General features: G+C 40.1%; 1 protein-coding gene across 3 annotated transcripts; it reads right to left on the bottom strand.

The window, feature by feature from the left end:
* Positions 1–4,095: 4,095 nt before the first annotated feature.
* On the bottom strand, positions 4,096–25,029 carry ASRGL1 (asparaginase and isoaspartyl peptidase 1). 3 transcript variants are annotated; one of them, XM_074819787.1, is made up of 7 exons: positions 24,908–25,029; positions 23,506–23,748; positions 19,851–19,993; positions 14,519–14,673; positions 10,235–10,353; positions 8,156–8,266; positions 4,096–5,529 (listed from the first exon to the last, which is right to left on the bottom strand). In XM_074819787.1, exons 2-7 carry the CDS (start codon positions 23,690–23,692, stop codon positions 5,294–5,296), a joined length of 951 nt encoding a protein of 316 aa, XP_074675888.1. In that variant the 5' UTR covers positions 23,693–23,748; positions 24,908–25,029; the 3' UTR covers positions 4,096–5,293. The 3 variants fall into 3 exon arrangements, with proteins under 3 accessions (XP_074675888.1, XP_074675889.1, XP_074675890.1); XM_074819788.1 differs by having other exon boundaries at positions 24,868–25,007; XM_074819789.1 differs by lacking the exon at positions 8,156–8,266.
* Positions 25,030–25,532: the final 503 nt, after the last annotated feature.

Below are 25,532 nucleotides of genomic sequence, written 5' to 3'. Positions count from 1 at the left end.
GGCCTGTTTATTTAGGAAGTAAGACTAAATAATTGTGATTCCTTCTGGCTTAAAATACTCAAAAATATGCCAGGTTTCATGTTCCACTCATTCTCCCCAGTATCATAATTTCTGAGTGATTATCTTAGTAGAGGCTTAGCTGAGCTGCAGTCATTCCCAAGGATCTTAGAATGGTTACCTGAGGGGAGACAATGATAGGTAAAAACTCCTTAGTGAAGCCACAATAACCCTTTTCAGCTTTTAAAAAACAAAACTAGCAAAACAAACAAGCAAAAAAAAAAATCAACCAACACCACCACACATTATCTTCTAGAATATATGAGAGAAATACTAGCTGCATCCCTCTTCCATTGAGCCAATGAGTTTCAAGTACAAAGGATGAGAGTACTCATGTCCCATCAGATTGTGCACTTTTCCAGCCCAAAAGAGAAGCAGTTTGTTAATTATTCTAGAAACTACTTATGAGTGGACATTTAGTAATTGCTAAGAAAAAGCAACTGCTAAAACAATAGGATCTACATTAACCGGTATGTATATTTTACAATCATTAGTACTTGTAGAAATGAGTCCAGCACCTCTAACAGCCCTAGGTTTTATCTCCTGCATTAGTCTGCCTTCGTGGTGCTGTTCTAATCCAGTTGTTAGCACAGGCTGTGGCTAGCAGGTGGTAGCTACACCCAAACCCAGATGACGTTTTGCATACCATTGGAAAAAGCTGGAAATATTCACTATTTTCAGTGGGGAGGCAGTAAGGAAAGTGGTGCACCAGGGTGATGCACTCACTGCAGCCTGGGTTGCTAAGCATGCAGCCTGCTATGCCACTAAGCAGGCAGGACTGGGCAGAGTCATTAAGTCTGGAAGCAGCTCAGTATTTAATAAGCTGCACGCTACCATGCATTTACATAGCTTAAGTTGTAGTAAAGCCCTAGCAGTAAAGGGTCAAAAGTGCAGGGCTGCAGAGCTAAAGCCCACGCAGACCGCATGGTAACCCATCCTGTCCTCAGCGGAAAAGGACTTAGGGAGGAACCGCGAGAAAATGAGTCTCACTCCAACCAAGGAGAATTTTAAAGGTCAAAAGGCAAGAATGTTAATAATAATTGAAGTTAAAGCACATGTGACCAGGTCTGGCAAAGCTCATTTACACAAAGGTTGTGGGGTATCTATGTGCCCCCAATAAACTGAGTGTAAGGAGTGCAGTCGAAAGGAAAACGAGATTCTCCTTTTTTGTGGTTTACATGCCTAAAAATGACTTTTTGCTCACCCTATGCATGTGATCTTAAAGATTCTTTCATGTGAATCATTTGACACTTATTTCCCAGTGTGCATATTTCCCTGGGCATCATCTTCACCCTGACACTGCTGGAGACCAGAGTCCTGTCTCACACAGTAACTCTCCGCAGCAGGCTCTCCGTCCTCTCTATTCTCTCCCTCATTAGCAAAGGCTGTTCCAATACTCACTGAGCTACCGGCTTCGGACAGGTGAGCCCACGTCTGATTTCACTTCCTCTAGTGTAATCACAGACTTCAGTGACAGTACTTTTCATTTATACTGATGTAACCAAGATTGAAATCTATTCCACAACAAATATTTATCAGAGCACATCAAAGAAAAAGCAGACCAGAAGAGAAACAAGCAAAACAGTGAGTGTCATTAAACTTTGCCAAGGTAGATTTGAAAGTCAATGAAAACCACCCCAGAGACATGGAGCTAAAATGTAGGACAAAGTAAAACACTGACAAAAATAAACCCAAATTTCCAAACACTGATGTCCTACACAATAATTTTTAATTACTTATAACTTGCAAAGATTAAGAAAGAAAACCCGCACAGAACTAACAATACATGAGCAAAGTCAACGATCACTACTCTGCTGTTTTTGTTAGCATCTTGGCTTTGATATGTATGCCCATTGTGGCTACCTGCTTGGGTCAGGGACCCTTTCTACAGAGTAGTGAGAAAGAAACAGGACAACATCCACAACTGCCTTTCTAAATCATATAAAATAATGGGATGCCACACTTTAATTAGGTAATTAAAACTCTGTAGCTGCTTTGCTACATGCCAAGGACACTCAGTTTCTTGGCAGCAGGCCTCTAATTTTCCTTCTTTGATATCCAGGTCACAACCATTTGGATTAGAGGCTCATATCCAGCTGCAAGTGCATGGCGGTGGCACACAACTTCCCATCCTGCTGTTGGAATCCCCTTTAAGTTTAGCATCTTTCAACTACATTTATAAAAGCTGTTAAATGTTAAAGCCCTTATAAAGGGTAGTTTCTCAATGTTCACAAAGGTCAGGGGACATGTAAGCATATTAAAAAATTAGGAAGCCCTGTGCAAAACCAGCAACTTCTTACATTGCCAGAATCAGTCTCATCCCGTACCAGGTGAAGAACATGACTGAAAGTGTAAAAAGAGAAAGGAAAACAACGGTTTCATCCCCAGCTCTAAGTTAGGTCTACCCTATCCCTGACCATCTGCTATCATCCCCCTTGCTATGATAAAGGGGAACACTGTCCTAGAAGAGGTCTACCTGCTGTCCAGCTTAGGTGGGGAAATCACATACGTTTCCAAGGAGCTGGCTGGCTGGAAGAAAAGCACATAGGCCTGAGCACTGGTACCAGCGCTTTGCCTGAGCTGCCATCATTTCAACTGTGGAGCAGATTCCAGCCTAAGGGTTATCAAACATTACCAATCCATATGCAAGGCACAGTTCCTCATTCCCAGCCCCATGTGAACTGAAAAGGCGTAACAGCACATGCACGTTTTTGAAAACCAGATACATTTTCACAAGAAAGGAATATAGAGCACACTACCAAAGAGCAGGTGAGAGAACCAATCATACAGACCAGATGGCAGTCACACTGCTTAATGCAAGGTGCCCAGCTAGTCTAGTGATGAGCGACAGGAAAACCTACGTAGGATAATGTTCTTTGTTAAGTGCCAGCAATTTATTACATCATATTCCTGAGAACAGCTGAAGTGAATTAACCACAGTAACAATTTATTATTCCTTCTGACAGCCCTGAGATCATATCTGTGCTGCTGCTGCTGTGGTTGCTGGTACCTTCTGGGCAGATGTGGACCTGTTTGAAGCTAACCAAAAGCCAACTGTCCAGGTTAGCGTCGTGCCAAACCCTAGCCAATAAACCACCCAGAGGGTGTATGAGCTTATGTGTGATGCTACACTAACCATCACTTGGGTTTTGGTCAACTTGTACCGTGACCAGAACAGGCTTGCATCTACTCAGAAAATTTAACAAAACCAGAGGCTGACAAAGATGATACACCAGGTGTTGCTGTAATAGTGGGTTAAATGCTCCTCCCTACAGCTACTTCAAGCAAAGGAATGGTTACTAGGAACATGCCCTCTACAGAGCCTTTAATCTGATAAAGCAGGAGTAAGACAAGATACTTGTATTCTTCTTCTCTTGTGTACAGCCTACATCCATGCCTATGTATCACCACTTAGCCCTAAAAAACATCCTTCAAGTTTGATTTTCATTTTTTTAAAAAATTGAGCAATTTCATGAAAACAATGCTGCAAAGCAAAATTTGGCAAAACTCGTGGAGGCTGTATTTTCTATTGCTTGTCCTGAATTTGATCTTGCACTAGGGTACAGGTGAGGTAAACAAAGCAGATCCTTGACCACAAAAATCTGAATGCCTTGATATTCTGGAACTGAAGCTAAGACAATACTGCTTTTTTTTCCCAGACAACAGTCTAGCCCTGTAAGATTGCTATCTCATCCACAGAAGGGGAAATTAATTAGTTTTTACTTGGAAGGTGACCACTCCTCGCTACAGATGAGTACATCTTAAATACTATTATTGTTTCATGAACAGATAGTAGCCATTTTCTACATGATCATCTGTGGAACAAAGTTCACAAGTACTCGATGGTTATGTTTTACATGAGACATCTACTCCTGAACCATCACTGTCCATGTCCAGTCACCTGCAACATCTAATAACCATGGCTCAAAGTAGAGAGCTGGTTAGACAGCCTTGGCAACCTTACCATTCTGTATGAGCCAACTAAATAACATGGCTTATTGTAGTTGGGACACAGGCATGAGTAGCTTCAAACTATGATTTAAGATTTTTGCTATGTTTATTTGGGTTATCTTGTAAAGTGAACATTCCACAGTATGATGACATGCAATTATACTGTACAAATCTGTCCGCGGAGAAAACCTAGTCACCAGCTAAAACCCAGAAAATTATTACACAGTTTTAACACACACACAAAAAAAACCCAACGGGTAGTGAAGTCAGAAAACAGGAAAAAGAAATTTTGCTCTTTCTTTTAAAAATACTAAATCTTAATGAAGATACTGTATTAGAGGTAATGCAAAACATCAATTCTTTTTTAAAAGGAAAGCCTCTCCAGAAAACATTTCAGACTTCACACAAGAAGCTTATCATAGTACAGCTTGCTTTTATCACTTGGATTTTAGATAATTATTTTTCCAGTTAATCATCATCTGTCTCATGTTTAGACTTAAAAGGTGCCTATCACTTTCGTATTTGAGTAGTAAAGATTGCTGGTCTTATTTATTGAAATCATGACCTTCTTTATTACCATCCCAGATACAGTAGTATCTTTCCTGTTAACTATCCACATATACTTCGAAATATTGTAGCCTACTTTGTTGTGGGGTCTGTTTTTTAATTGTAGGTCTGATGCCAGAGAATAGAATAAAATAGGACTCCTTAGCAAGCATCACATTTCCCGTTCTCTGGAGAAAAGCTAATTTCTTTACTTCATTATTATTTCCCCTGACAGTTACCTCAAGCCTGTGACAATGTAGTCTTAACTCTTCACTGCTGTTTGGTGGTATTTCACTGACAGTTAGCACTTTATTATCATGGGGTGACTGCTCAAAAGACTCTGGAGAGCAAAGCAATATTAAAAATTCAGTTTTTAATTAATAGGTATTAATCTCTCAAATCACCCTGGCAGCAACCTCTGAGAATGGGCATGGAAACTAGTTCCTCTAACACTGAAACTCAGGCTCCCTTTAACGGAGAATTAAGGCATGCTAACCAAGAAGCCTACTAACCATTCTCCTTCTTATCTAGAAAAGGAGGATCTCCCAACTTTCCAAAGATATTAATAAACACTATACATATATCCATGACCACTGAAGAACTATGTCCAGATTTTTTTGACTCATTTAGAGGTAATGCCTGTGAACCAATCAAAAGTACAGATCTTTCAGAAAGATGAATCAACTGTCCTCCAGCAAGATCTGATCTTCATCCTTCCTCTGTCGATGTTTCTTCATTCTCAGAATCCCTCACCTTCAGATGCAAGTGCTTCATCAACAGATTTTGTATGCCTTTCCCCAGCATAAATCCCATAATGCACCTGGTCATCCTTTACAGTAGCCCAGGACATCTGCTTGGTGGAGAACCTTGCTGCCCACTCTCCTGAATTGTCAACAACAATGACACCCCCCAAGCCCCCAACTCGTGTCTTCATGTAGTCTAATGCAGTGTCAGCAGCCATCTCTGGTGACATTCCTGAAAAGAAGAACATGACAACTTCATGGTATCGGTCTTAAAATAAGTCTTAAAATTCCCTTCAAGTTTCACCCCTCCCCATGGAGCCAGCCAAATCTAATTCCTCCCTCAATTAAATTGACAAGAAATTTCCAGTGTGGCAAACGAACCGTTTATAGGAAGGCTCTGGACAGTTGCTAATAGCTGCTATGGTATGGTGCTACTACAAAGACAGGATTTAAATAGCTTCAGATTGTAATTAATTTTCAGTATTTGATACAGACTAACTCATCAACTCTATGTTCAAGACACAACATTTCTTATGCCACAGTTTGAAGGGAAAAATGCCAGCCTGCAAGCTTTCCATCAAAGGTTTGTCACAAGCTAGGTCTGAAGCACTTACGATTTGAAAAAAAAAACCCACCACACATCAAAACAATAAAAAATTTCAGTCATCACCTACGTTCCAAGTCCATGGGCTGCAATGGAGCTCAAAGCACATACTTCCCATTGTCATAATTTATCAAAAGCAGACATCAGCATTACTCTTCCTGAAACTTCTGAAAGTATCAGGCAAGATGAGGACTCAATGTACTAGACATCAGAGAAAGGACCAGCAAAGCAACTTTATCATTTCTTTCCACTTCATACTAACAGGAATATTTTCTAAATAAATCAATGTTCATTTGTACATCATACACGCAGGCCTGTTAATAGCCACAGAATATTCATTCACTACAAGTTTGAATATATATTCAGGAATGCAGTTGGCTCAGCCTAATTGTTCCAAGATATATACCACCAGTAATGTTATGCAGCTTAGGCTGCAGAACAAAAACTGACCTTCATGCCTTCACTGCAAATTTTGAGTTAAAACCAAACAAAACCAACAGAGTCAGAATTATTCACAGCACTGGTGACTGACAGGATAAAGCTCCTTTCTCTGACGTTACGGGTGACACTGTGACTATTCAAGTCAGTGGCATTGACTTCAAAGGGTCAGTATTTCACTGTTTGATTTTTCATCAAGACAACAGCTGCCACCATAAGACAGAGATTCTAACAGCTGTTAAGACTGGCAAAGCAATTCACTCCTGAAATACAAAAGTAAATTTTGCAGCATTGGTCCAAAAGATATTTACTATATGAATTACTGAATAGCTGAACAGAATTATGAAAGACCAACTTCAATTGACTGTTCAAGGACTCAGAAAGTTACAATAACTTGAGGGTTTGTTTTCAGCACCTTCATGGAAACATAGCAGGGAAAAAAAGTCTATTGCTGACGTATTTTCCTGGCAGATGAATTATACTTCTGGGCAGGATGAATGAAGGTAGAGCAAGCATGGGCAGGGTGAACAAGTGCAAACCAATTAAATGGGCACACATGTGGGTTCATTTTCTTTTTTCCTTTTTTTTTAAAAACTTTATAATTTGAGCCTCATTTGCCTTTCATACTGATTTATCACAAGCCAGATAACTGCTATCAATGCATAGGTTTTGCAATGCAGTTAACTTCAAGACAGAGGACAAACTGGTTTGCAGTTTAAACTAAATAGAGCTTAGAAGGCCATTCACAAATTGAATAGCTAGGGACATAATATAGAGAGTAAGGGGAGATCATAATGTGTTAGATCTTTGGGAAATAATCTGTAGGTTGTATTTTATGCTGAAACTATGACATTAGCCAAGAGATTTACAGAGAAATACATCCATTACATGCAAACAGCTCTATAAAGCATAACAAAAATATTCTCAGCTGTTACTTGTTTCTCTACTTGCTGCTTCTCCAATGAAAAATGTAAATTGAAAGTTTTCCAACTATTTCCAGTTCAGTTGATCTCAAAACAAGTTACACTGTACTGCCCAAAAGCTACAGCTTTCTAAAAATAATGGTGATATCTATATTAATGGTTCTTCAACTCATGCAATACAAGTATGTTGTCTGGCTATGTTTACAGGCTGTAATATCATCAAGGGTTTAGATGACAGACTAACTCATGAAGGTAAAGCTCCAAAGGGTCATCCCACAGTCAGATTATATTACAGTCACATAAGACATATTGCCAGCTGTTTACCACATACCCACCCAGTCAGTTTAGTGTATTTTCCAAAACAAAATGAAAATGTAAATCATAGTTAAAATATCTTAAAAGTATTTCTGTTGCTATAATCAGAGTTGTTAAAATAAAGACCTTTACAGTTTATCGGAAAAGTGATATCCCATGCTTTCTCATTACAGCTCTGATTATCCATCTCTAGTCCTCCCCTACTGCTTCCTTAAATATATCTTGCTTTTACTTCTTTTCTATGTCTTTGTTCACAGAATTTTAGTTTCAGATTGGGAAAAAACTATTAAAGAGAACTTCAGTTAAACAAAGTAGACAATAATGTCTTTCAATGTATATTGATCTAAAGCATGATTAAACATCAAGCAGCGCAAATATTTCTGTCCACTTAAGGCTATTTTAGCTTTATTAATACTTCAGTACTTTGTTTTGTTTTTAAAGAGAAGTGACCCATCCACATACCCCTGGTAGCAACTCTTCTGACTACTGTTCTAGGATGACAGTACATAAATTGAAACCTGTCATTAAGCAACATTTCCTATCCTCATTATTCCAGTTTACAGAAGTTTGGAATATACCTTGCTCCATGTGGTAGAGGATCAGTCGGGCTAAGACCACCTTCATAATGCTCTCCCCATGTCCTGTGGTTGAAGTGGCACCAGAATGGTTATCAGCGTAACCTCCGCTTCCTTTCCAGAGGGGGCGGGGGGGGGGAAAAAAGGGCAATACTCTATAAAACAATTTACAAGATCTGCATTGTTTAAAATAGGTACTGAACATTTCTTCCTAGAGGTCCAGCAGTTCCATGCACTTCTAGAAGCAAAGTGTTAGTAACAAACTTCTTTCTCATGTCTGCCTCAGTTTGAAAAGTAAAATATATGGAAGAGATCAACAACAGCTGGATGAAGTCAGTCGCCACGCTGAGAGAGCTTGAAGACTAGTGATCTGCTTGTGGTACAAGAAGCAGAAGTAGGCCAACACTTCACAGGAATGGGCAAAAATATTTTCCAGAACAGCAGGAGACAGTATATTGAGAATCAGCAAGACAGCAATGGGATGCAGAATGCCAGGTCACACATTACCAATTGAGAAGATACGAAAGAAGATCTTGTGAAGACATTGGTAAATTGACCAAAGTCTGAGGGGAAGTTATCCACAAGAGCAAAAGCGGGTAAGAGACGTGAAGAGCCTGGGCTCTAGTGAAGCATCACGAAGCACCCCTGAACAATCTTTCAAGTCTTCACCACAAGCAGAGTGTTTCTTCTGTTGAACTTCCCACCCCCCCCCCCTCCCCCCCCCTTTTTTTTTCCTTCCCGTCCTTGTTTTGTTGGCACATTCCACACCCTGTTCTCCACCAAGCTTCTGCTTGCTCAACACCCATGTTTCTAGCACATCTCCTAAGAAAAATATTTCCCAGGAGCTGGGGAGGAACGTACCACAGCATTATAAACAAGGTACTAGGGGAGGGGAAGGAGGCAAAGAAGAGCAATGAAAGTTTATTCCCTTCTGTACTTTCTTGGTCAAATCAGACCCTTTCAATGGACCCCAATTTACATGTGGAAAAACACTGCCATAATCAGTCTGTCAAAGCCCCTTTTCAAAAGGCTCTAATATTTAAAAGGACAGCTAGCATTTCTGTATCCAAGCCCAGAGGTGTCTAGTAAGAGCAACAGTTGCAAGTGAATACGCTCAGCAGTGCCCAGTTTCACTTGTCCTTCACAGACCTATGTCCCATACTATAGGAAACCTGAACATGACCTACATAAGAGAAGGGCATTTGCAGTCAGAAGGCTGCAGTCAGAAACGAAGCTGAAAATCAGTCAAAATGCAGAGGGTACCAAAATATTAGCAATTTAGGGTGTGAGAAAAAGTTCATATTAGTTTTATAATAATTGTGTACTGCCAACAGCAGTGCTATTTGAGTTTGGAACATGTTTTACTAAAAATAATTATTTTCCAAATCCCAACTGTATGGTAGAACCCTGAAGCAATCAAATGGCAAGTCTGTCCCACGAGATTAAGAGGTCTGGGAAAAGGATTTCAAGTGTCTCTTTATACTTGGATAAGAGATCTCTTAAAATATTTCCTTTATTCCACACCGCATCTATTAGGCTCTGAGCAGTCTTATCAGGACTCTCTAAGAACAGGAATTTACTCAAAGTTGCCAGTCATTTTACAACTTTGGCTCACTGATATAACGAACAGTAATTACAATTACACTTTCTTCCTTAAGTATCAAGACAGCAGCACCTTCATATGGAACAGGCTACATTTTTTGACACAGCTGTATGCATAGATGTACAAAAGGAGAGCTTTATTGGAATGAACAGAATGGAAACAAAAAAAAAAAATGTTAGCATTCAGGAAAGGACAGAAAAAAGAATTTTCCATCCCCGTTCTCCAGACATGAAAGTGTTGGATGATGATAATAATCACAGCACTACACCTGTTCTATCAATCCTTACCTGCAATCTCCATGTTGTGTTAAGGAGCTTGAACTTTTGCACATTTGAATGTTAGACCTCCATTTCAGATGTACCAGAATTCATGTTTCATTTCAGTAATGAAAAGAAGAATGTGTAATACTTTTTTTTTTTTTTTCTTTCTTTAAATGAGACACCTTCAAAAAATGAGAGGCAAGACCCCACACCCCATACCTATGCATGCTGTGTCACCAACACGGCCTGTCAGTTTATTAGAGAGTCCTCCAGTGGATGTTGCACAAGCTACATTTCCTTCACTGTCTATAGCAACAGCACCGACTGTTCCAAGGTCTCTGCCAAGAAAAACAGTTCACAAAATTAGCTTGAATTAAAGCATACCTGCCAAAGCATGTTGCATTTATTTTCCAGGTAGCTTTAAAAAAAGATTACTACAAAATAAAAAAAAAAAATTACTGCTCATCATAAAGCTATTTTTCACCATGCTTCTCATTACAAAGATAACAAGCAACAGACAACAATTCTCACAGCTTTAGCATAGAAAACATGCAATATTTTTTTTTTATCTCCCCCCCGACCTGTTTACTTCCATAGCATGGAAGCTTTGACTTGGAGAAGAAAAAAACCCCACAAAACAAAAGAACACAGGGCGGAAATATTTCTAGCCATCATAATTCTGGCGTGGATTTTTGGGTGTGACATACCTGACACAACAACTATCCCCTAAACAGCAACTCAAAGATGCAAGAATTGTCTCCATTGTCTCAACAGGAGGTTAACTGGAATTAATGGCAATGCACGTAAACGAGTGAATACAGAAAAGGACGGTAATGTTATGCATGCACTGAATCATTTCCTTCCTGTTCCTCCTCTTTCCTCTTCTTATTCCTCTAAATGTTTGAGTGCCACAAAAAAAAAAGTTATTTTATGCCTTTCAACTAGTATTGTCATAACGCATTATTAATACATATTTCGCCTTTGTACTCTGTAGCTATGCAATCTTGAGGTTTAAATCACTTGGCCAGTAGCATCTGTTGAAACCACACATCAGCTTAAAAATCTTCATGCACTGAAGAAAATAGAAGTCTCAAGTACTGCTTTACTTCTTCAGCACAGAAAAGTCATATATAATAGGCTGCTTAAAATAAACATGAGTATTCATCTAAGAGGAAAAAAAGGCTATTGTAACTTACTGTAAGAGTTGCTGCACTGAGAAGCAACAGTCTGAGGGTCCACATATACCAATCTTGGCAATTCATGTAGGAACATAAAACAGTATCTGGCCAGGAAAGGTGTACCAAAAAAATCTAAATCCCTCCATACAAGAAGAGAACTTGTAACAATCCTTCAGGGATTCACTGCCTAACAGGTGACTGGAACGGGAACACCTTTGGAAGTTGCCTGGGCACTGGTGAGGGTCTCTCTATAGTCCCACAAAATCTGACCTAATGAAGTCAGACAAAGTCCTAGCGTACCATGAAACCCACAGTCAGTTTCTCAGAGAACCAACTTCCTGTTCCCTCCTGCTTATATAAAATATCATACTGTCAGTCCCTGCACTTCATTCACAGTAATTCAAAGTTGACTGATGAATCACAGGCCTTACAAACTGCTCTGACATTTATGTGGAGACGGACCTCATCTCAAACTGATATGATGGTGCAGATGGGCTTCCCACCCATCCATCTGTTACAAATGATTTGCTGGAAAGAATATTAATAAATTGCACACTCATGTGGCACCCTTCAAAACTAAAGTTAGATACTCCTGAGAAATTAAGAAAGGTGTATCCAGATGGACATTTTCCTAGGTATGTATTTACCGTAAACAACTGCGAGAATAATGAAAGTACACAGATCACATATGCAGCAGCTATCTGTTTTGGTACAAGAGCTCAAGCGGCGGTAAATAACAAAGTGCATGTGTCCAACATACCTTATCTGCAGTGGAGCAAATAGACAACTACACTCTTATTTCTTACTGTCCCTTTAAACTTTTTTATTGCTTCAGTGTCACATGTTTTCTTTGTTCATCTTCAGAACAAAATCAAAGAAGATATAAACAATCTGTCGCATAGCTAGTTGACTCAGAAACATTACCAAGGCAGGCAAAACTGTCTAAGTAGAGACATCATATTATAATCATCCCTCTATTGTTAGTTAGTGACAGTAGCAAGAACCTCAACAAGTACCTGCAGTATACCAGAGGATGCTATTGGTAGTAATGATTTTATACAATCAATATTTATTCTTATGTACTGCATATACTGTGATACAGCACAGATCACTTAGATCTGTCCATTCCCTTTTGTTTAAATCTTCCATTATTCAGTACCTGTGAAGTTACATGTACTTATTCTATCCCCATTCAATTAATAAGACATCTGCTATTTCATCTCTTAGGCCTTCATCAGTAGTAGGGTTTTCTGTCGACTGCTGTCAGGGTCCTTGTTAATTAATACCTCCTCGAGTTACTCTTGCACCATGATTCAGAGGGGCTAGTAGCCTGTCTGCTACCTTATGGCCAGACTCAACTCCCTTTCAGTGGGGTTCTCAGGTAATCTCTAGCAATTCTTGGCAAAGGTATGGTCAGAATCTTTGGAGTGAGAGACTGAAAACAAACCACACATTATTCTCGGCAAAAGCTGTACAAGATGTCATGTACGTGCAACGGAATCATAAGCTTTTAGCACAAACGAATGCAGGCTTCTAACTGGCAGAAGAGAACCATCTCTCTTCTGGAGACACCAAACTTTCCTTGGAAAGCTGTGAACCCCCAAGGTTTCCAACATTGCTAGGACCAGAGGACTGGAAGTAAAGTACACGCCAACCTTCAAATTCCCAGTATGATCTGGTATTACGTTGCCTCTGACTAATGCTACTTCACCTTCTGTCTGCTCGCCTCAGGCAAGTTTCTGCATAATCACTGTGGACATAACAGGGAAAAAGAACATTCCACATGTGATACAGGAACAAATGAGCTTGCATAAAAAAAGACCTGTTTTCAACTTTGTGAATTTGTGCTGACGTTTTGGGCACTGGTTGTCAGAAAAAGAACAGTGTGGCCAAGACAAGAAAAAGTTTTGAGCCCTTCAGAAATACACAAGCCTTCTATTATCAGATATTCCAGAACAAGACAATGCTGAAATTGAAGATGCTTAACACCATTATAAGAAAAAAAAAAAAAAAATTAAGCAGTTATAAAGAATGAATGGAGATTCAGATGCCATGCCATTCCAACTTACATATTCAGGAGACCAATTGGCAGTAGGGGCTATGACATCCTCAAAATTCTTCATAATGAATTACAATACCACACAGTTCTTGGATAGACCATGGATCAAAAGAAAGCTTCTACTGGATACAAGATGAACTATAGCTCAGACCTTATGGTCAAGAAACAACTTCACTTTGTTTACAAGACCATATTTACACTTGTCTCATGAATTTATTTTTCCTTCTAGCAATTTACTGAAAGTAACATATAGCTTGTAGTTTATAGCCTCATGGACTTTAATTAACATGCCCACAGAAGAAATTTCCTTCTTCTGACCTACAAATTCTTCAGCTCTGCTTCTCTCATTACTACCATTTCACAGAACATATGAACAACATGTAATACAGCATTTATGTAACGTAATAAATACAGTGTTTTCCTATGCCACAACCACTGATGTACAAATGGAAGCTCAAAACAATTTAGTATTTATGCCTCACAGGCATAAAAACCATTTTTGACACCTGAGGATTTTCCTTCCTTTCCTGTCCACCCCACCACCCTCTCTACTTTGTATGAGACTTCCTTATTTTTCAAGTGACTTTTGTTTTGCTGTTGTGCAACACCGTTCAGCAGCATCTCTTTTCACACCTACCACTACACTGAACTTCTTTTTTTCATTCCTGTCTACAATAACCAACAGTCACAATCAGCACTCAGAAGGAGTTACTGGTCAAAATCTGATTTTATTTAATTACCTAATCCAGTTTAAGGACAAATCCAATCATCTACTTAACCAAGATCAGCTTTATTAATTTTACTTTTTTTCCACAGACTTGTTTTAAAATGTGGACTGGAGATCACAGTTCTCCACAAAAGAGAACTCTACAAAGTGATGCCTGCTGTTTGTTAAAGCTGCTCTATGCACTTCTATAACTGGTGATTTTAAGAGCAATAACAAGTTCTAACTTTGCCCTCCATTAACGTCACAAAACCTATGCTATGTCAAAGCGACCGACAATCTTCTTAAGCATCAAATTTGCCCAAATTTGTTCTAGTCACTTACTTGATTTTGAAAAATCAAAAGCTTGATTTTTTTCATTACCTTCACTAAGGGCATACTGTGAAGACTATATCAAACCATGCAACACCCAGAACTGAAGTAGTCTCAAGTCTGAATACAGGTCTTCAAGCTTTGTGGTTTCAGGGTTTTTTTGTTTGAACTGATAGCACAAATTAAATTACCTGAATTTAAAAAGAAAAAATATTTTACAAAAACCCTACTTCTGAAACTCTTGAGGGTTGGAATCTGGCTCAAGGTTGTTCTTCCATCTCTCCCGGGATCTCTCGGTTATGAGTTTCTCCCCTGGAGTCTCAGGAATACCCATGGCCTGAGCAAACAGGTGTGCACCACGGTCAGTCAGCAGCATGTGCTTCGTCTGCAGAAGACAGACAAGAGATTCATTGACAATTCTTGTTTTGCCTTGTACTGAGTAGTTTTGTATAATCACTATTTTTAGAAGTATCCTCACAAAGAAAATTTCAAATTTTATTTTTAGACTTTCTAGATTTCTATGCCTATATCCCTCTCTTTCACTAGCTGAAACAATTTTCAGCTCTCCAAAACACAAACTTTTGCCAAGAAAGGTTGGATCAGATGATTCTTGAGGTCCTTTCCAACCCGGTATTCTATGAATCTACGAAACCTTCATCAGTAGCAGAAAACAACTGCATTTGCGTATTTAATACTTATTATAATGGGAGAAGAAAAATTGGTAAATTTGCTCTTTTGCTAATTTGCATGCAACTTCTTCGTACGGTTTCTAGTCAATCACCAAATCATCACTTAACTGTTTTGTCCAGTTCACTAAGAGATCTAGAAAGATTTTACTCAGAAAGAATAAATAAATTCCTGTTCTCTTTGAATGTATTACACCTCATAAGAGTAAAATAACCAAAAAATGTAAATATCATACACTAAAATGTTTCTTAACATCAGCTGAACCATTTTAAGTATTTCATTCAACTAGCTGCTACACTTACAGACCCAGAATTTCAAATTTAAGAACATAATACTGACCTAACAGGTTTGACAAAAAAACATTTGTTCTCTTCTAACAACATTTCCAGCTCTACTTTGATTCCTCTATTTAGTATAGCACTTTAACCAGATTTTACCAGATTTTAAGTCAAGAACCTTAGTTAAATCCATGCTTCAAAGTCTGTACAGCTTGGTTAATTCATATTTTAGAGAAACTTGCCAGGTAAATTTGTTTCATTAATCCTTATACCTTAGTAGGAGTTCTAAAATAATTTTTTTTTTTTCTAAAATCTGTGTCCAAAAATAGGCATCAACTTCTTGGACACTACACAGCTGTTAATTGCTCATCAGAGCGCAGGAAGTTTTTGGAGGAGCCGTGGTCTGACTATACAGTATGGAGTCATTTCAGAACACAGTACCTAACTTCAAGCAAGCTTTTACGTCCATGCAGCAGCACAGCATATGGGTACAGCTGAGGTCCAGAAAGCAGAACCAGGTGATGCTGGAGGCAGCAGACCTGCAGAGCCTTTGCAGGGCCCTGAAGTGGCACACACTCAGCTCTCAGCCTGAAGCGAGGACACCAGAGGTTGGGTATTTCTGTGTCATGCTGCATTCCACAGGACATTTACAGTGTCAAAACTTCAGACGTTTAAGATGCTGCAGACCATCAACTTCTGTTGATTTCTAAAGCAATGACAAGCAATCACTACCATGACCAACCCATAGCACTGCATTGTTTTAAAGGATTCCAGACGAACCTCTTCCCAAACCACGGACACTGATCTCTGCTTAAGCCTATTACAGCCTCTGCACTAACCCCTTCAAATCATTACAGAAGTGGGAAATGTGACCACACTTTAGAAACATTCCTGATGTTGTGGCCCTGACTTCAAACATTTTTGAAAATTTAAATGCCTTTTTATTGACAAATTAAGTCCTTAATTCCTGAAAGTATTGCTTTAGGAAGCAAGAATAAAGGTTACAAGGAAGAAGTACTCTGTATATGTCAAAGATTAGAGAATAGGCTTACATGCTGAGTGATGTTACCAGACAATAAAAGACCTACCCATTGCTAACAAAGCTGCTGTTCTTCAACTTGAAAGCCAACTTCTTTGTGCAATACTGCCCCCCTCTGCCACTAAACCACCAGAAGCACACGATCCAATAATTCAAATCGGGTTTGGTTTTTGGGATGGGTTTGGTTTTGGGTTTGTTTTTTGAGGGGGTGGGGGGTGTTTGTTTTGGATTTTTTTTTTAGGAAATACATTGAACTTCTATTTTGATTTATCTGTTTCAGAAGAAGACTCTATATCATCATTTAAGTAAGTTAAAAAAAAAAAAATCAAAGTTTTATTGTTAAAAATGGAAGTTATTTCTTAAAACTTTTCCAAATGGTTCCCTCCCATATGCAGATTCTGACAACATACCCACCTTCCTGAGCTGCACACACAAGAAATACTTGCATATATTAAAATAAGCTTCTATGATAGGGGTTTTTTTTGTTTGTTTGGGTTGGGGTTTTTTTTTTGGTAGTCCTCACTGAAAAGAAGGTACCTTAAGGAGAATTTAATTTGGTTTTCTCTTTAATATAACTTGCTGATCAAAAGAGCTGGTAGAACACTGCCAAACAACCCAAAAGCATATTTTTCTGTCTCATTCTTCTTCTACAGTTTCATGAATATGTTTGCTAACTTTAAGTGCCTAATTTTTCTGGGACACATTTATACAAAGTAATCCAAAGGACCAAAAAAAAAAGAAAAAAAGGGTTCCAGAGATCTTATTAACAAACAACAAATGTTGGCAAGTTTAGTTAATTTCATGGGAAACTGGGAAGAGAATATCCCCCGAATTTCTGCAGCTGGCCTGAAATTCAGACCATCACTGTGCTTTATTTTACAATCCTGGCAGCGCGCAGAGCACAGCAAGAAGTTGCACCTTTGCCTTGAGAAGTCTATGTCCTAAGCTAAATTTTCCTTTGCGTAATGTGAAGGGCTGAATGATACAGTAGGGGAAAACACACACATAGTTGACGTATGCCAATGAATCAGTGCTCTGATATTCACGAGACGCCCATCTAATGAAGTGCTGGAGCTGAGGGGGATGTACATGCCCCATTTGAAAAAAAAAAAAAAAAAACCAAACCACGCCATTTCAATGTATTAGTCTATTTTTGTTCACTACAAACAGGAATAATTCAACAGGAATTTAACTGCTTTCTCAAGGATTTGTTGAATTAGTTAACGCATTAAAAGCCTTCTATCTCTAGAGGCTATCGTGTTCAATAGCATAGTAAATCATGAATGGAAATTATTCTGGTGCCCTCCTTTCTTCATGAATCTGGACATGTTTGAACTCAGTAAGAATGTGACAGCACACAGGACAAATGTGCACAGCAACAATCTAGAAGAGCTACTCTGGCCACCAGATGGAGCCCATATTGTTCCATAACAGTACTGGAAATACAGAAAGTTACAAGCAGTTGGGGAGGGTATTTTTGGTTTGTTTGCTTGGTTTTGGGAGCTGCATATTACAAAATTCCTTAAGGCAGTGAGGCATCTCAAAAGCACTGGGCAATAAGCATCCTAACATGCTTAGAAGCCCAGGAAAACTACATTCTTATTACCCATGGGTCACTGAGTTAAAATTTTTTTTAATTATGCACAGTAAACCAAAACAAAATACATTCTGAAATGTACTGAGACACAGCCTGGGTTGGTGTCCCAAAATTCCTGTCCAAGACGAACAGAAGAGGAACACCAGTTGGTATTCCCATTTATAATACCTGGATGGAGAAGCAGTAGAAACTCACCTCAAGATATATCAAACAATCCAGGCCAAGACCTACAGTTCAACTTTGTCATCTACACAGAATTTTTTTTTTGCATCTGAGCAAAGAGTAATACACTTTACCACAAAAGTTCATGTTTTTAGGACTACACCATTATACTTGGTCCTGTATGATTGAATTTTACAATTTCCTTTCAAATTTAGCCTCAATATTTTTGAGCACCAGAAGCACCACAGAATGATAAGACCTTGTAACAGATGAGAAAGATCTTGTAACAGACAAGACAGACAAAGACGACAGTTTTTTGTTTGGGTTTTTTTAAAAAACACTTTGGAAAGTTATGTTCTCAAAAACCAAGTGTTGTTTTGACTATATTCTTGTTGACTTAAGTAGGATTTTGTCATAGAGAAGACAACAACAAAAGAAAATATGAACTGAGCAATAGGCATTAAAAAGAAGTTATCTATGGAAATAAATAAAATAAAATACAACATTTTCCCCCAACATGCTAGAAGACATCTCTCCCCCAACTCTCCACCTACATTCTCAGATTTTGAAGAATTTGGTCTTGTGAAGCTGTCTACCAGCTATAGTTATATATTTGTTCTAGACAAATGACAGAAGAAAACCCACATGAAGGAACAAAAAGCTTATTTGTCATGTTTTAACATTGTTTGCTAGGAGATATACACTGAAGACTTTCGTGAAGAGTTCTTATTTTAAAAGCAGAACTGTAACTCCAATTAAGGCCAAAACTAATTCCTGTCTTCTTTGGAGGCTACTGAGGACAAATTACATTTCAATCATCTTTATAGAGAGCCAAAAGAGATTTTGTTTCCTTAAAAGTCATTTTGAGAGGTTAAAGAAACATAAATCCTCTTTGTTAGTAAGTGTTTTTGCAAATATGAACCCTTTTCAACAATGGGGCAGCTGTACTACCAGGATGAAAAATGTAAACTCCAAAGACAGTACGAACTTTTTGATCACCGTCACAGTCTAGTAATGGTAAAATTGATACACATATCACAAGTGATTTACTCCATCCTGAACCATACCAGTTGCACCATTTCTGAAAAACAAGAGAATTTTGCTGTGGCAGATATTAGAGGGACTTCCTCGTGGAGGAACATGGGATCGATTTGACATAGAAGGTCAAGTAATAACCATTTTGCTGCCCTGGCAAGTTTGATTCTCTTGGAAAATCTGTAACCATCACATAGTGCTAATGTTACCTTCCACTGCTGGAAGACCACAACTTTGCACTAAGGCTACCATCTCATTAGGTCACAACAGAGGAGGCCACCTAGAACAATGTAAGACTGTGTTACATGGCCAAATAACGTTATTGGGTCATTTAATTCAGTTCTGTGTCATTGCTAAGGCAACAGTATATTATCTATCTTTAATCTTGCAAGATCAAGCAGAAGCCTCAGTGAGCATAAAAGCTCTTTAAAAAACAAGTGAAGAAAAAAACCCCCTAAAATCTTGAACACCGGCTGCAGAGCTACAGGAAATCAACATGTACAGGTAGATTGCTCCTTGAGCTTCCAATTGCATGGTAGAACTTATGCTTCCTTAGATTGCTATTTTTAATAAATACCTCTCAAAAAAGACTTAAAACAAAAGTTCTTCATGGTCATGACCACAGTTGCCAAACACTACCATCCATTTCTCCCTTCTTTCCTGCTTTAAAATATTACACAAACATCATTATTGAGGTGTATCAATATACTGGATGAAGTTCCAAGGGAAAAAAAGCTTTATACTCAAGTACATACTGAGCATACCTTTTCCATGACAAGTCGAGCAAGTTTTATTGGGTTTGCTATACATTTAAGTGCAGATACTGCTCCAGAGTCTAAATTTTTTCCATCCATAATAATGGCATCCATTTCTACTTCACCTTTTTCATTTAGAACAGATCCACAGCCTAAAGACAAAAAAAAAAAAAAAAAAAAATCAGGGAGGAAGGGGAAAGGAGTCATTAAGATCTAACCATCACGTGATTCAATTATTAGATCTCATCAAGCAAACTTTCTCCTTCCCAGTTTGAGTTATAGAAAGTGTCTCCTGAATACAAACAAAACAGCAGAAACACAGGTGAATATAACCACAAAATCCAAACATTACCAGAAGTCTCACAGGGTACAACATCTACTTTAAAATTGAGTTTTATTTTTACAAGATGAAAAACACACTTCCAATCCCATCCACAATGACATACTAGGTATGAAAGTTAAAACAACAAACAGTCATGAACAGAATTCTTTATCCCCCAGAGCACTTCAAGTGCACATAAAACTATTTTACCTTTACAGTTCATCCAAAGGAATTTACAACATAACCCAACAAAACAGTATAGTGTTCAATCCTATCAACAGATTAACATCACACAGCATTCCAAGAAACTGCCAAAACTGGTGGAGCAGGCTAAATGCCCGCTCACTATTGTAACAAAAGCTTGAAAAAACAAGTTCTTCATTACCAAATAAAAACAGTAGATGAAGGAATTTAAAAAAAATAGAAGTAATGAAACGCCAAGTAGTTACTTTCTTCTATAATTATTGGTGCTACCACTAACCCAATTGAAAATTAATGAGATACAGTTATTGGCATTTTTTAAAAAAGCCTATTGGCATTGTCTCATTTGGTATCACAGGGGAATAATCAATTGTAAGTCATCAAGTGTACAAGCCTTGCTAATAAGGATGAAGACTAAACCTAAAGGTAAAAAAAAAACAGAACATGGCAGACTTACACAAGTAGTTCAGGTGGAAAGACTTGAACATTGTACAGAGCTAAAACAGTTTTTTTATTTCTCTTAAACCAACATTAAAAGCAAGTCAGAAGCTACTGTTAACAATTGTTGACATAAGACCTTTATACCAATATACTTCAGACCTGAATATATGAAGTTAAATCCCCTGTTACTGGAGGCAACAAAATGCTGTAATCCTCCCTCTCCTGTAATCTCCAAAACTCCCCATCACACACAAACTCGCCCCCAAAAAGTTATTTCTTGCCCCTTTGCCACTGCATAAACTGTTCCAGAGTTCAGTGCTGCATCATTCACAACATGTTAATTTGTAAAGAGCTTACAGGTAACTTGTGCCACCCGTGTTAACATCATTCTTCCAGCTTCTCCTTTATGCTGGTGCAAGGAGTAAGTCTTTTTTTGTTTTCTTAGATAAACTCTGCCATACTCTTTTAGCTTCCCTTGACAAGGCAGACTCTCTAACCATGATCACAAAATTCCCACTAGAACTAGGGTACCCCCTTCTCAGGTATCAGTGACCAGAACCATGGTTCCAGGGAAAGCTCTATCAGCCCTCTTCATCACTTCATTAATAATATCCTATGTCTACTGGACTCCTCTCATGGGATACATTTTAGGATTTCCTAAAATTTCCTGAGCAGAAAACAGTTGTGGACAGTTCCTCTAATCAAAGGCAGCTTCCTATAAAAGCCTCCTTTTACAGTTGGTGAAGAGAGACAGGTGCCCTCTAAGAGCAATTCATCCTACTTGCCTAAGAGAGCTGTATGTACCCTTTCTCATCCCACTGACCACTCTGAAAGTCTGAACACCATGGCAAGGCTAGATACTAAACGTCAGGTTATCTGAGGTTGGATGAATCCTTCCTTCTGTGGTTACAGACTGCCTTTTCACCTGCCTTCCAGCACGATGGGTAGGGACTACCTGCCATGGTATCCATTGGCAGCAGCACTGAGGAAAAAAAAGAAAAAAAAAAAAAAAGGAAAAAGGTCTGGCTCACTTGTGAAGCAAAGGGCAGGGAAAAAAAACAGAGACACAACAGAAGACAGGAAATCTAAGGGGACACAAATAACAAATGTGTCTGACATTAGCCAAATCACAGAAGGGGTACTGAGATCTGTCCTCTGTCCTGCAAAGGCTGAGGAGGAAAGAGTGTGCAAAGATCACTATAATGACAGTTCTTATACCTGGAATATTCACACCAAGCTGGTTAATACTGCTAGTCAAAGAGATCACATGAAGGAAATATAACCAAGGCCACTTCCTCATCATAAGCAGAACTTGACGACTTCATTGTGCTGCACTAAAATGGTAGTTTTAGACAACAATATAGCTTCTGAGCCCCTCCACCAAGCCTACATCAAGATGCATCTACACAGCATGGCTAAACCCTATCATTCAAAAAAGGACACAACTTCATCATTATGCCCATTCTTCCCAACCTTTATTGTTGTCTCTTAGCAATGTCTGTGTTTTTCTAGAAAATATTACAGTAAAATTGATTTTTCTTTTACAAATGTAAATACCACACAGTGAGTTTTAAACAGCCACTCCAATCAGGGCCCTCTTCACATCACTTTCAGCTCATTTTCGCCAGCTACTGAGAGCAGCTGTATCTAATGAGTGCTAACACAATTAGATGTATCTATAAGTGATTACCAGACTACCTGCCATTTAGATCAGCACAGTCAAACCTGAACAAGGGCTTAAGGTTCAAGTCCAGTTAAGTAAAAGTAAAATGAGAGAATGCCACCCTGATGTTAATTATATAATAGTCCACACCACACCTCTTAAGTCTGCTTCATGAGTTCAGCTTGATTCCTCTAAAAATCAGAATGTTCAACCCAAGTCAGTAGCAAAACACTGCAACTTTCACACAAAGTAAAAAAACTCTCCCCTGCTCTCAATTACAAGGTGAGAAGGAACAAGAGAAATCTCTGCAAACTAAGTGTGCACATAACTAATAGCTCTGTTATCTAAAACACTGAACACAGGTCTTTCTTTCCATGTTCATTCCTGACATACCTTGATGAGGGTGGGGAAATGTTTTCACTGAAAATCATCAAAATAATAAATCTGAGGTCATACCAAGGGGAGAAAAATATCCCACTATTGATATTAACATTAATTAACATTAATTGTTAATGGTTATGGACCCTTACTGTATAAATTCATGACTCTTATACCATTACTGCATTACTTGTGTAATATTGTTTACAAAAGCACTAATTCCCAGCATTAAGATAAAAACACCTAAAACAGTATTCCTCTGGCAATAGGTAAAGGTCAAGCAGTAAGGCTTAAACATTGATGCAAGCCATATTCAAGTGCCTTAAACATAAACATTAACATACACTCCATCAAGGAGTCCATGTCTTAAAACTGAATACACAGCACAGTAACAGAAAAAGATTTACAGAAAAGTAATATGGCACCACAAGAATGAAATGGCAGGTATAAAACACTGCAAAATGAGAAAAGAGTAATTCATCTGCTTAAGTGCAGAAAGAAACTATGGCACATATCATGCTATTTTATTATACAGAGAAATAAACTGTTTGGCGATACCAGTATTTACTCCACTGCAATGCCAGCATTTTCAGAAGCATCAGGGCAAAACACCTGAAATATGTGATGATTCTAAATCGACTTAATTCTTGAAAAATTACCTGCATTAAAATGAGGATCATCTTCCATTGATCGTACTGCCTCCTCAACTGCATCTAAGGCACTGCCTCCCTGCTTCAGGATACCATAACCTCGCAGCGCAGCTCTGACAACACCAGTACGACTTCCCTCTTCTCGTTCTTTGAAGATCCGGCCAGCTCCACCATGTACTACAATGACAGGCTTCATCCTGTCAAATTCCTCCCAAGGCTTTCAGCCGTGCACGCAGGTTTCTCGTAATTAGCCTGTTTTGGAAAGATGAGTCTTTAGCACGTGCTCCCTTCTACATGGAGAGAGACCTGCAAGTTACTTAACAGATACAGTAGGTTCGACTGCAACCATTTTATCTTTCAGGAAGCTGAGTACTCAGGGGAAGGCGCTCCTAATTCAAGTCTGAACTGGAGGAGGCCCCAGGCAACTTGGTGCAACTTTGAAGTCAGCCCTGCTTTAAGCAGGGGGCTGGGCCAGGTAGCCTCTGAAGGCCCCTTCCAGCCCACGTTAGTATTTAGCATGAACTCTGTCTGGTGATGTTACAAGTTACACAGAAATAAGCACCTGGGTAACCCTTGATCCTGCTAACTGGATGGGTAGCTGTGTTGTCTGCAGTAATATAATGAGCAATGAAGAAAAGTGACTGACCTGACCTAACAGCTTAACCAGCCCTACTGCCTGGATTTCAAACCTCTGACCTCTTGCAAAACTCTGTACTTTATACAGGAGAACAAGGCATTCAAACCTGGCAGTCAACAGTTTGTTGTTACTGCTCACAGCCTCCTGTGAGCAAAGAGGACTGCTGCTACACATCTTTGGTGATGGCAAACACGTTTTTGCTTCCAGAAAAAGGCAAAGGAGAAGCAGCCTCATCTCCCACCGAAATCTAGGGCACCTCGCAGAGGAAACTCTCCACGTGAAAACAGTTTCTCAGGGCCAGCTATTTTTGGAGGCTGTGAAGAACAAAATGCAACAGCCTTCCCCCCATCCTACACGCAAACCCTTTAGCCAGTCTCCATCGTCCTGCACTGCTGACAGCCCGGTCCCTCGCATTCCCGCAGCCTCAGGAGCGGCTCTTGCTCTCGGGGCCCGCTTGCCAGGGTGGCAGCGGGAACGCACCCGATGAAGACTCAGCCCGTGCCGCTTGGGCGTTTCAGCCCGAGGTGGGTCAGAAACGTCTCGATTACTACCGAGGATCCCGTAAGCGAGGCCTTTCACGTTGTTATTTCAAACGGCAGCTACGCTCTCCCCTCCGCGAGGGTTAGGAGAGGCGGCTCATAGAGGAAGCACTCAGCAGGGGCTCCCCTCAGCCGCGGATCGCGCCCCGCCGCGCTACCCGCCCGCCGGCTCCCGTCGCCCCCACTCAGCCTCACCCGCCCTCGCGGAGAGCGAGAGCGCGGCCTCGGAGCCCACCTGCAGCGCCGCGTCCCCGCAGCAACCCGCGGCAGCCGGGCGCAGCGCCGGGCGGGCCCTGCCGGCCGCGGTGGCGGGCGGACGGGCAGCCCTTTCCCCGGCGGCGCGGCTGCGGCAGCCGCCCTCAGCAGACATGGCGCCCCCCAGCCGCGCTGAGGAATGCCCAGAGTTAAGATGGCGGCTCGCGCCCATTCTCACCCGCACGTTCACCTCCCACCCCCCTCCCCCCTGCAGCGGGCCGGGCACCGCTGCCTGAGGGTCGGCGGGAGCGGGCCGGCCGTAGGCTGCTGGGCAGGGGCTGTGGCCGTACCGTGCCCTGCTCGGCTTCACTTCCTGCTCAACCGCAAGCAGGTGGGGAGCGAGTTCCCCGGCAGCACACTCCCGCGGAGGGGCCGGGGCAATGCTGCTGCCACACCGTGAAAGGCGACAGCTGCCCCGTGACGCCACTTCAGCACCCACCACCGCTTCATGTCCCCTGGGGTTAAATTAGAAAAATGGCCCCTCTCCCCCAAATCGAAGCCCCATAGCAGGTCCCGTGTGCCCGCCCTTCCCCTCTCCTCCAAGCAGGCCGGGTTATTCCCACTCCCCGAGCTCGGGGGTAGCTGGGCCCGTGCGAGACATCAGT

Source organism: Strix aluco, chromosome 3 (genome assembly GCF_031877795.1).
Source record: "Strix aluco isolate bStrAlu1 chromosome 3, bStrAlu1.hap1, whole genome shotgun sequence".
In the NCBI taxonomy this organism is placed as follows: Eukaryota; Metazoa; Chordata; class Aves; order Strigiformes; family Strigidae; genus Strix; species Strix aluco.
Note: the sequence above shows the minus strand (reverse complement) of the source record. Positions and strands in the feature narration are given on the sequence as shown.

Bases quoted from the DNA above. Each gene is read 5' to 3' on its own strand.
- ASRGL1 (XM_074819787.1), bottom strand. From the start codon at position 23,692: ATGAAGCCTGTCATTGTAGTACATGGTGGAGCTGGCCGGATCTTCAAA. The intron at 19,994-23,505 runs GTAATTTTTCAA...TTTTGTCTTTAG, and splicing joins TGATCCTCATTTTAATGCAG to GCTGTGGATCTGTTCTAAAT. The intron at 10,354-14,518 runs GTAGGGTTTTTG...TTTTCTTGGCAG, and splicing joins AACCCTCAAGAGTTTCAGAA to AGACCTTGGAACAGTCGGTG.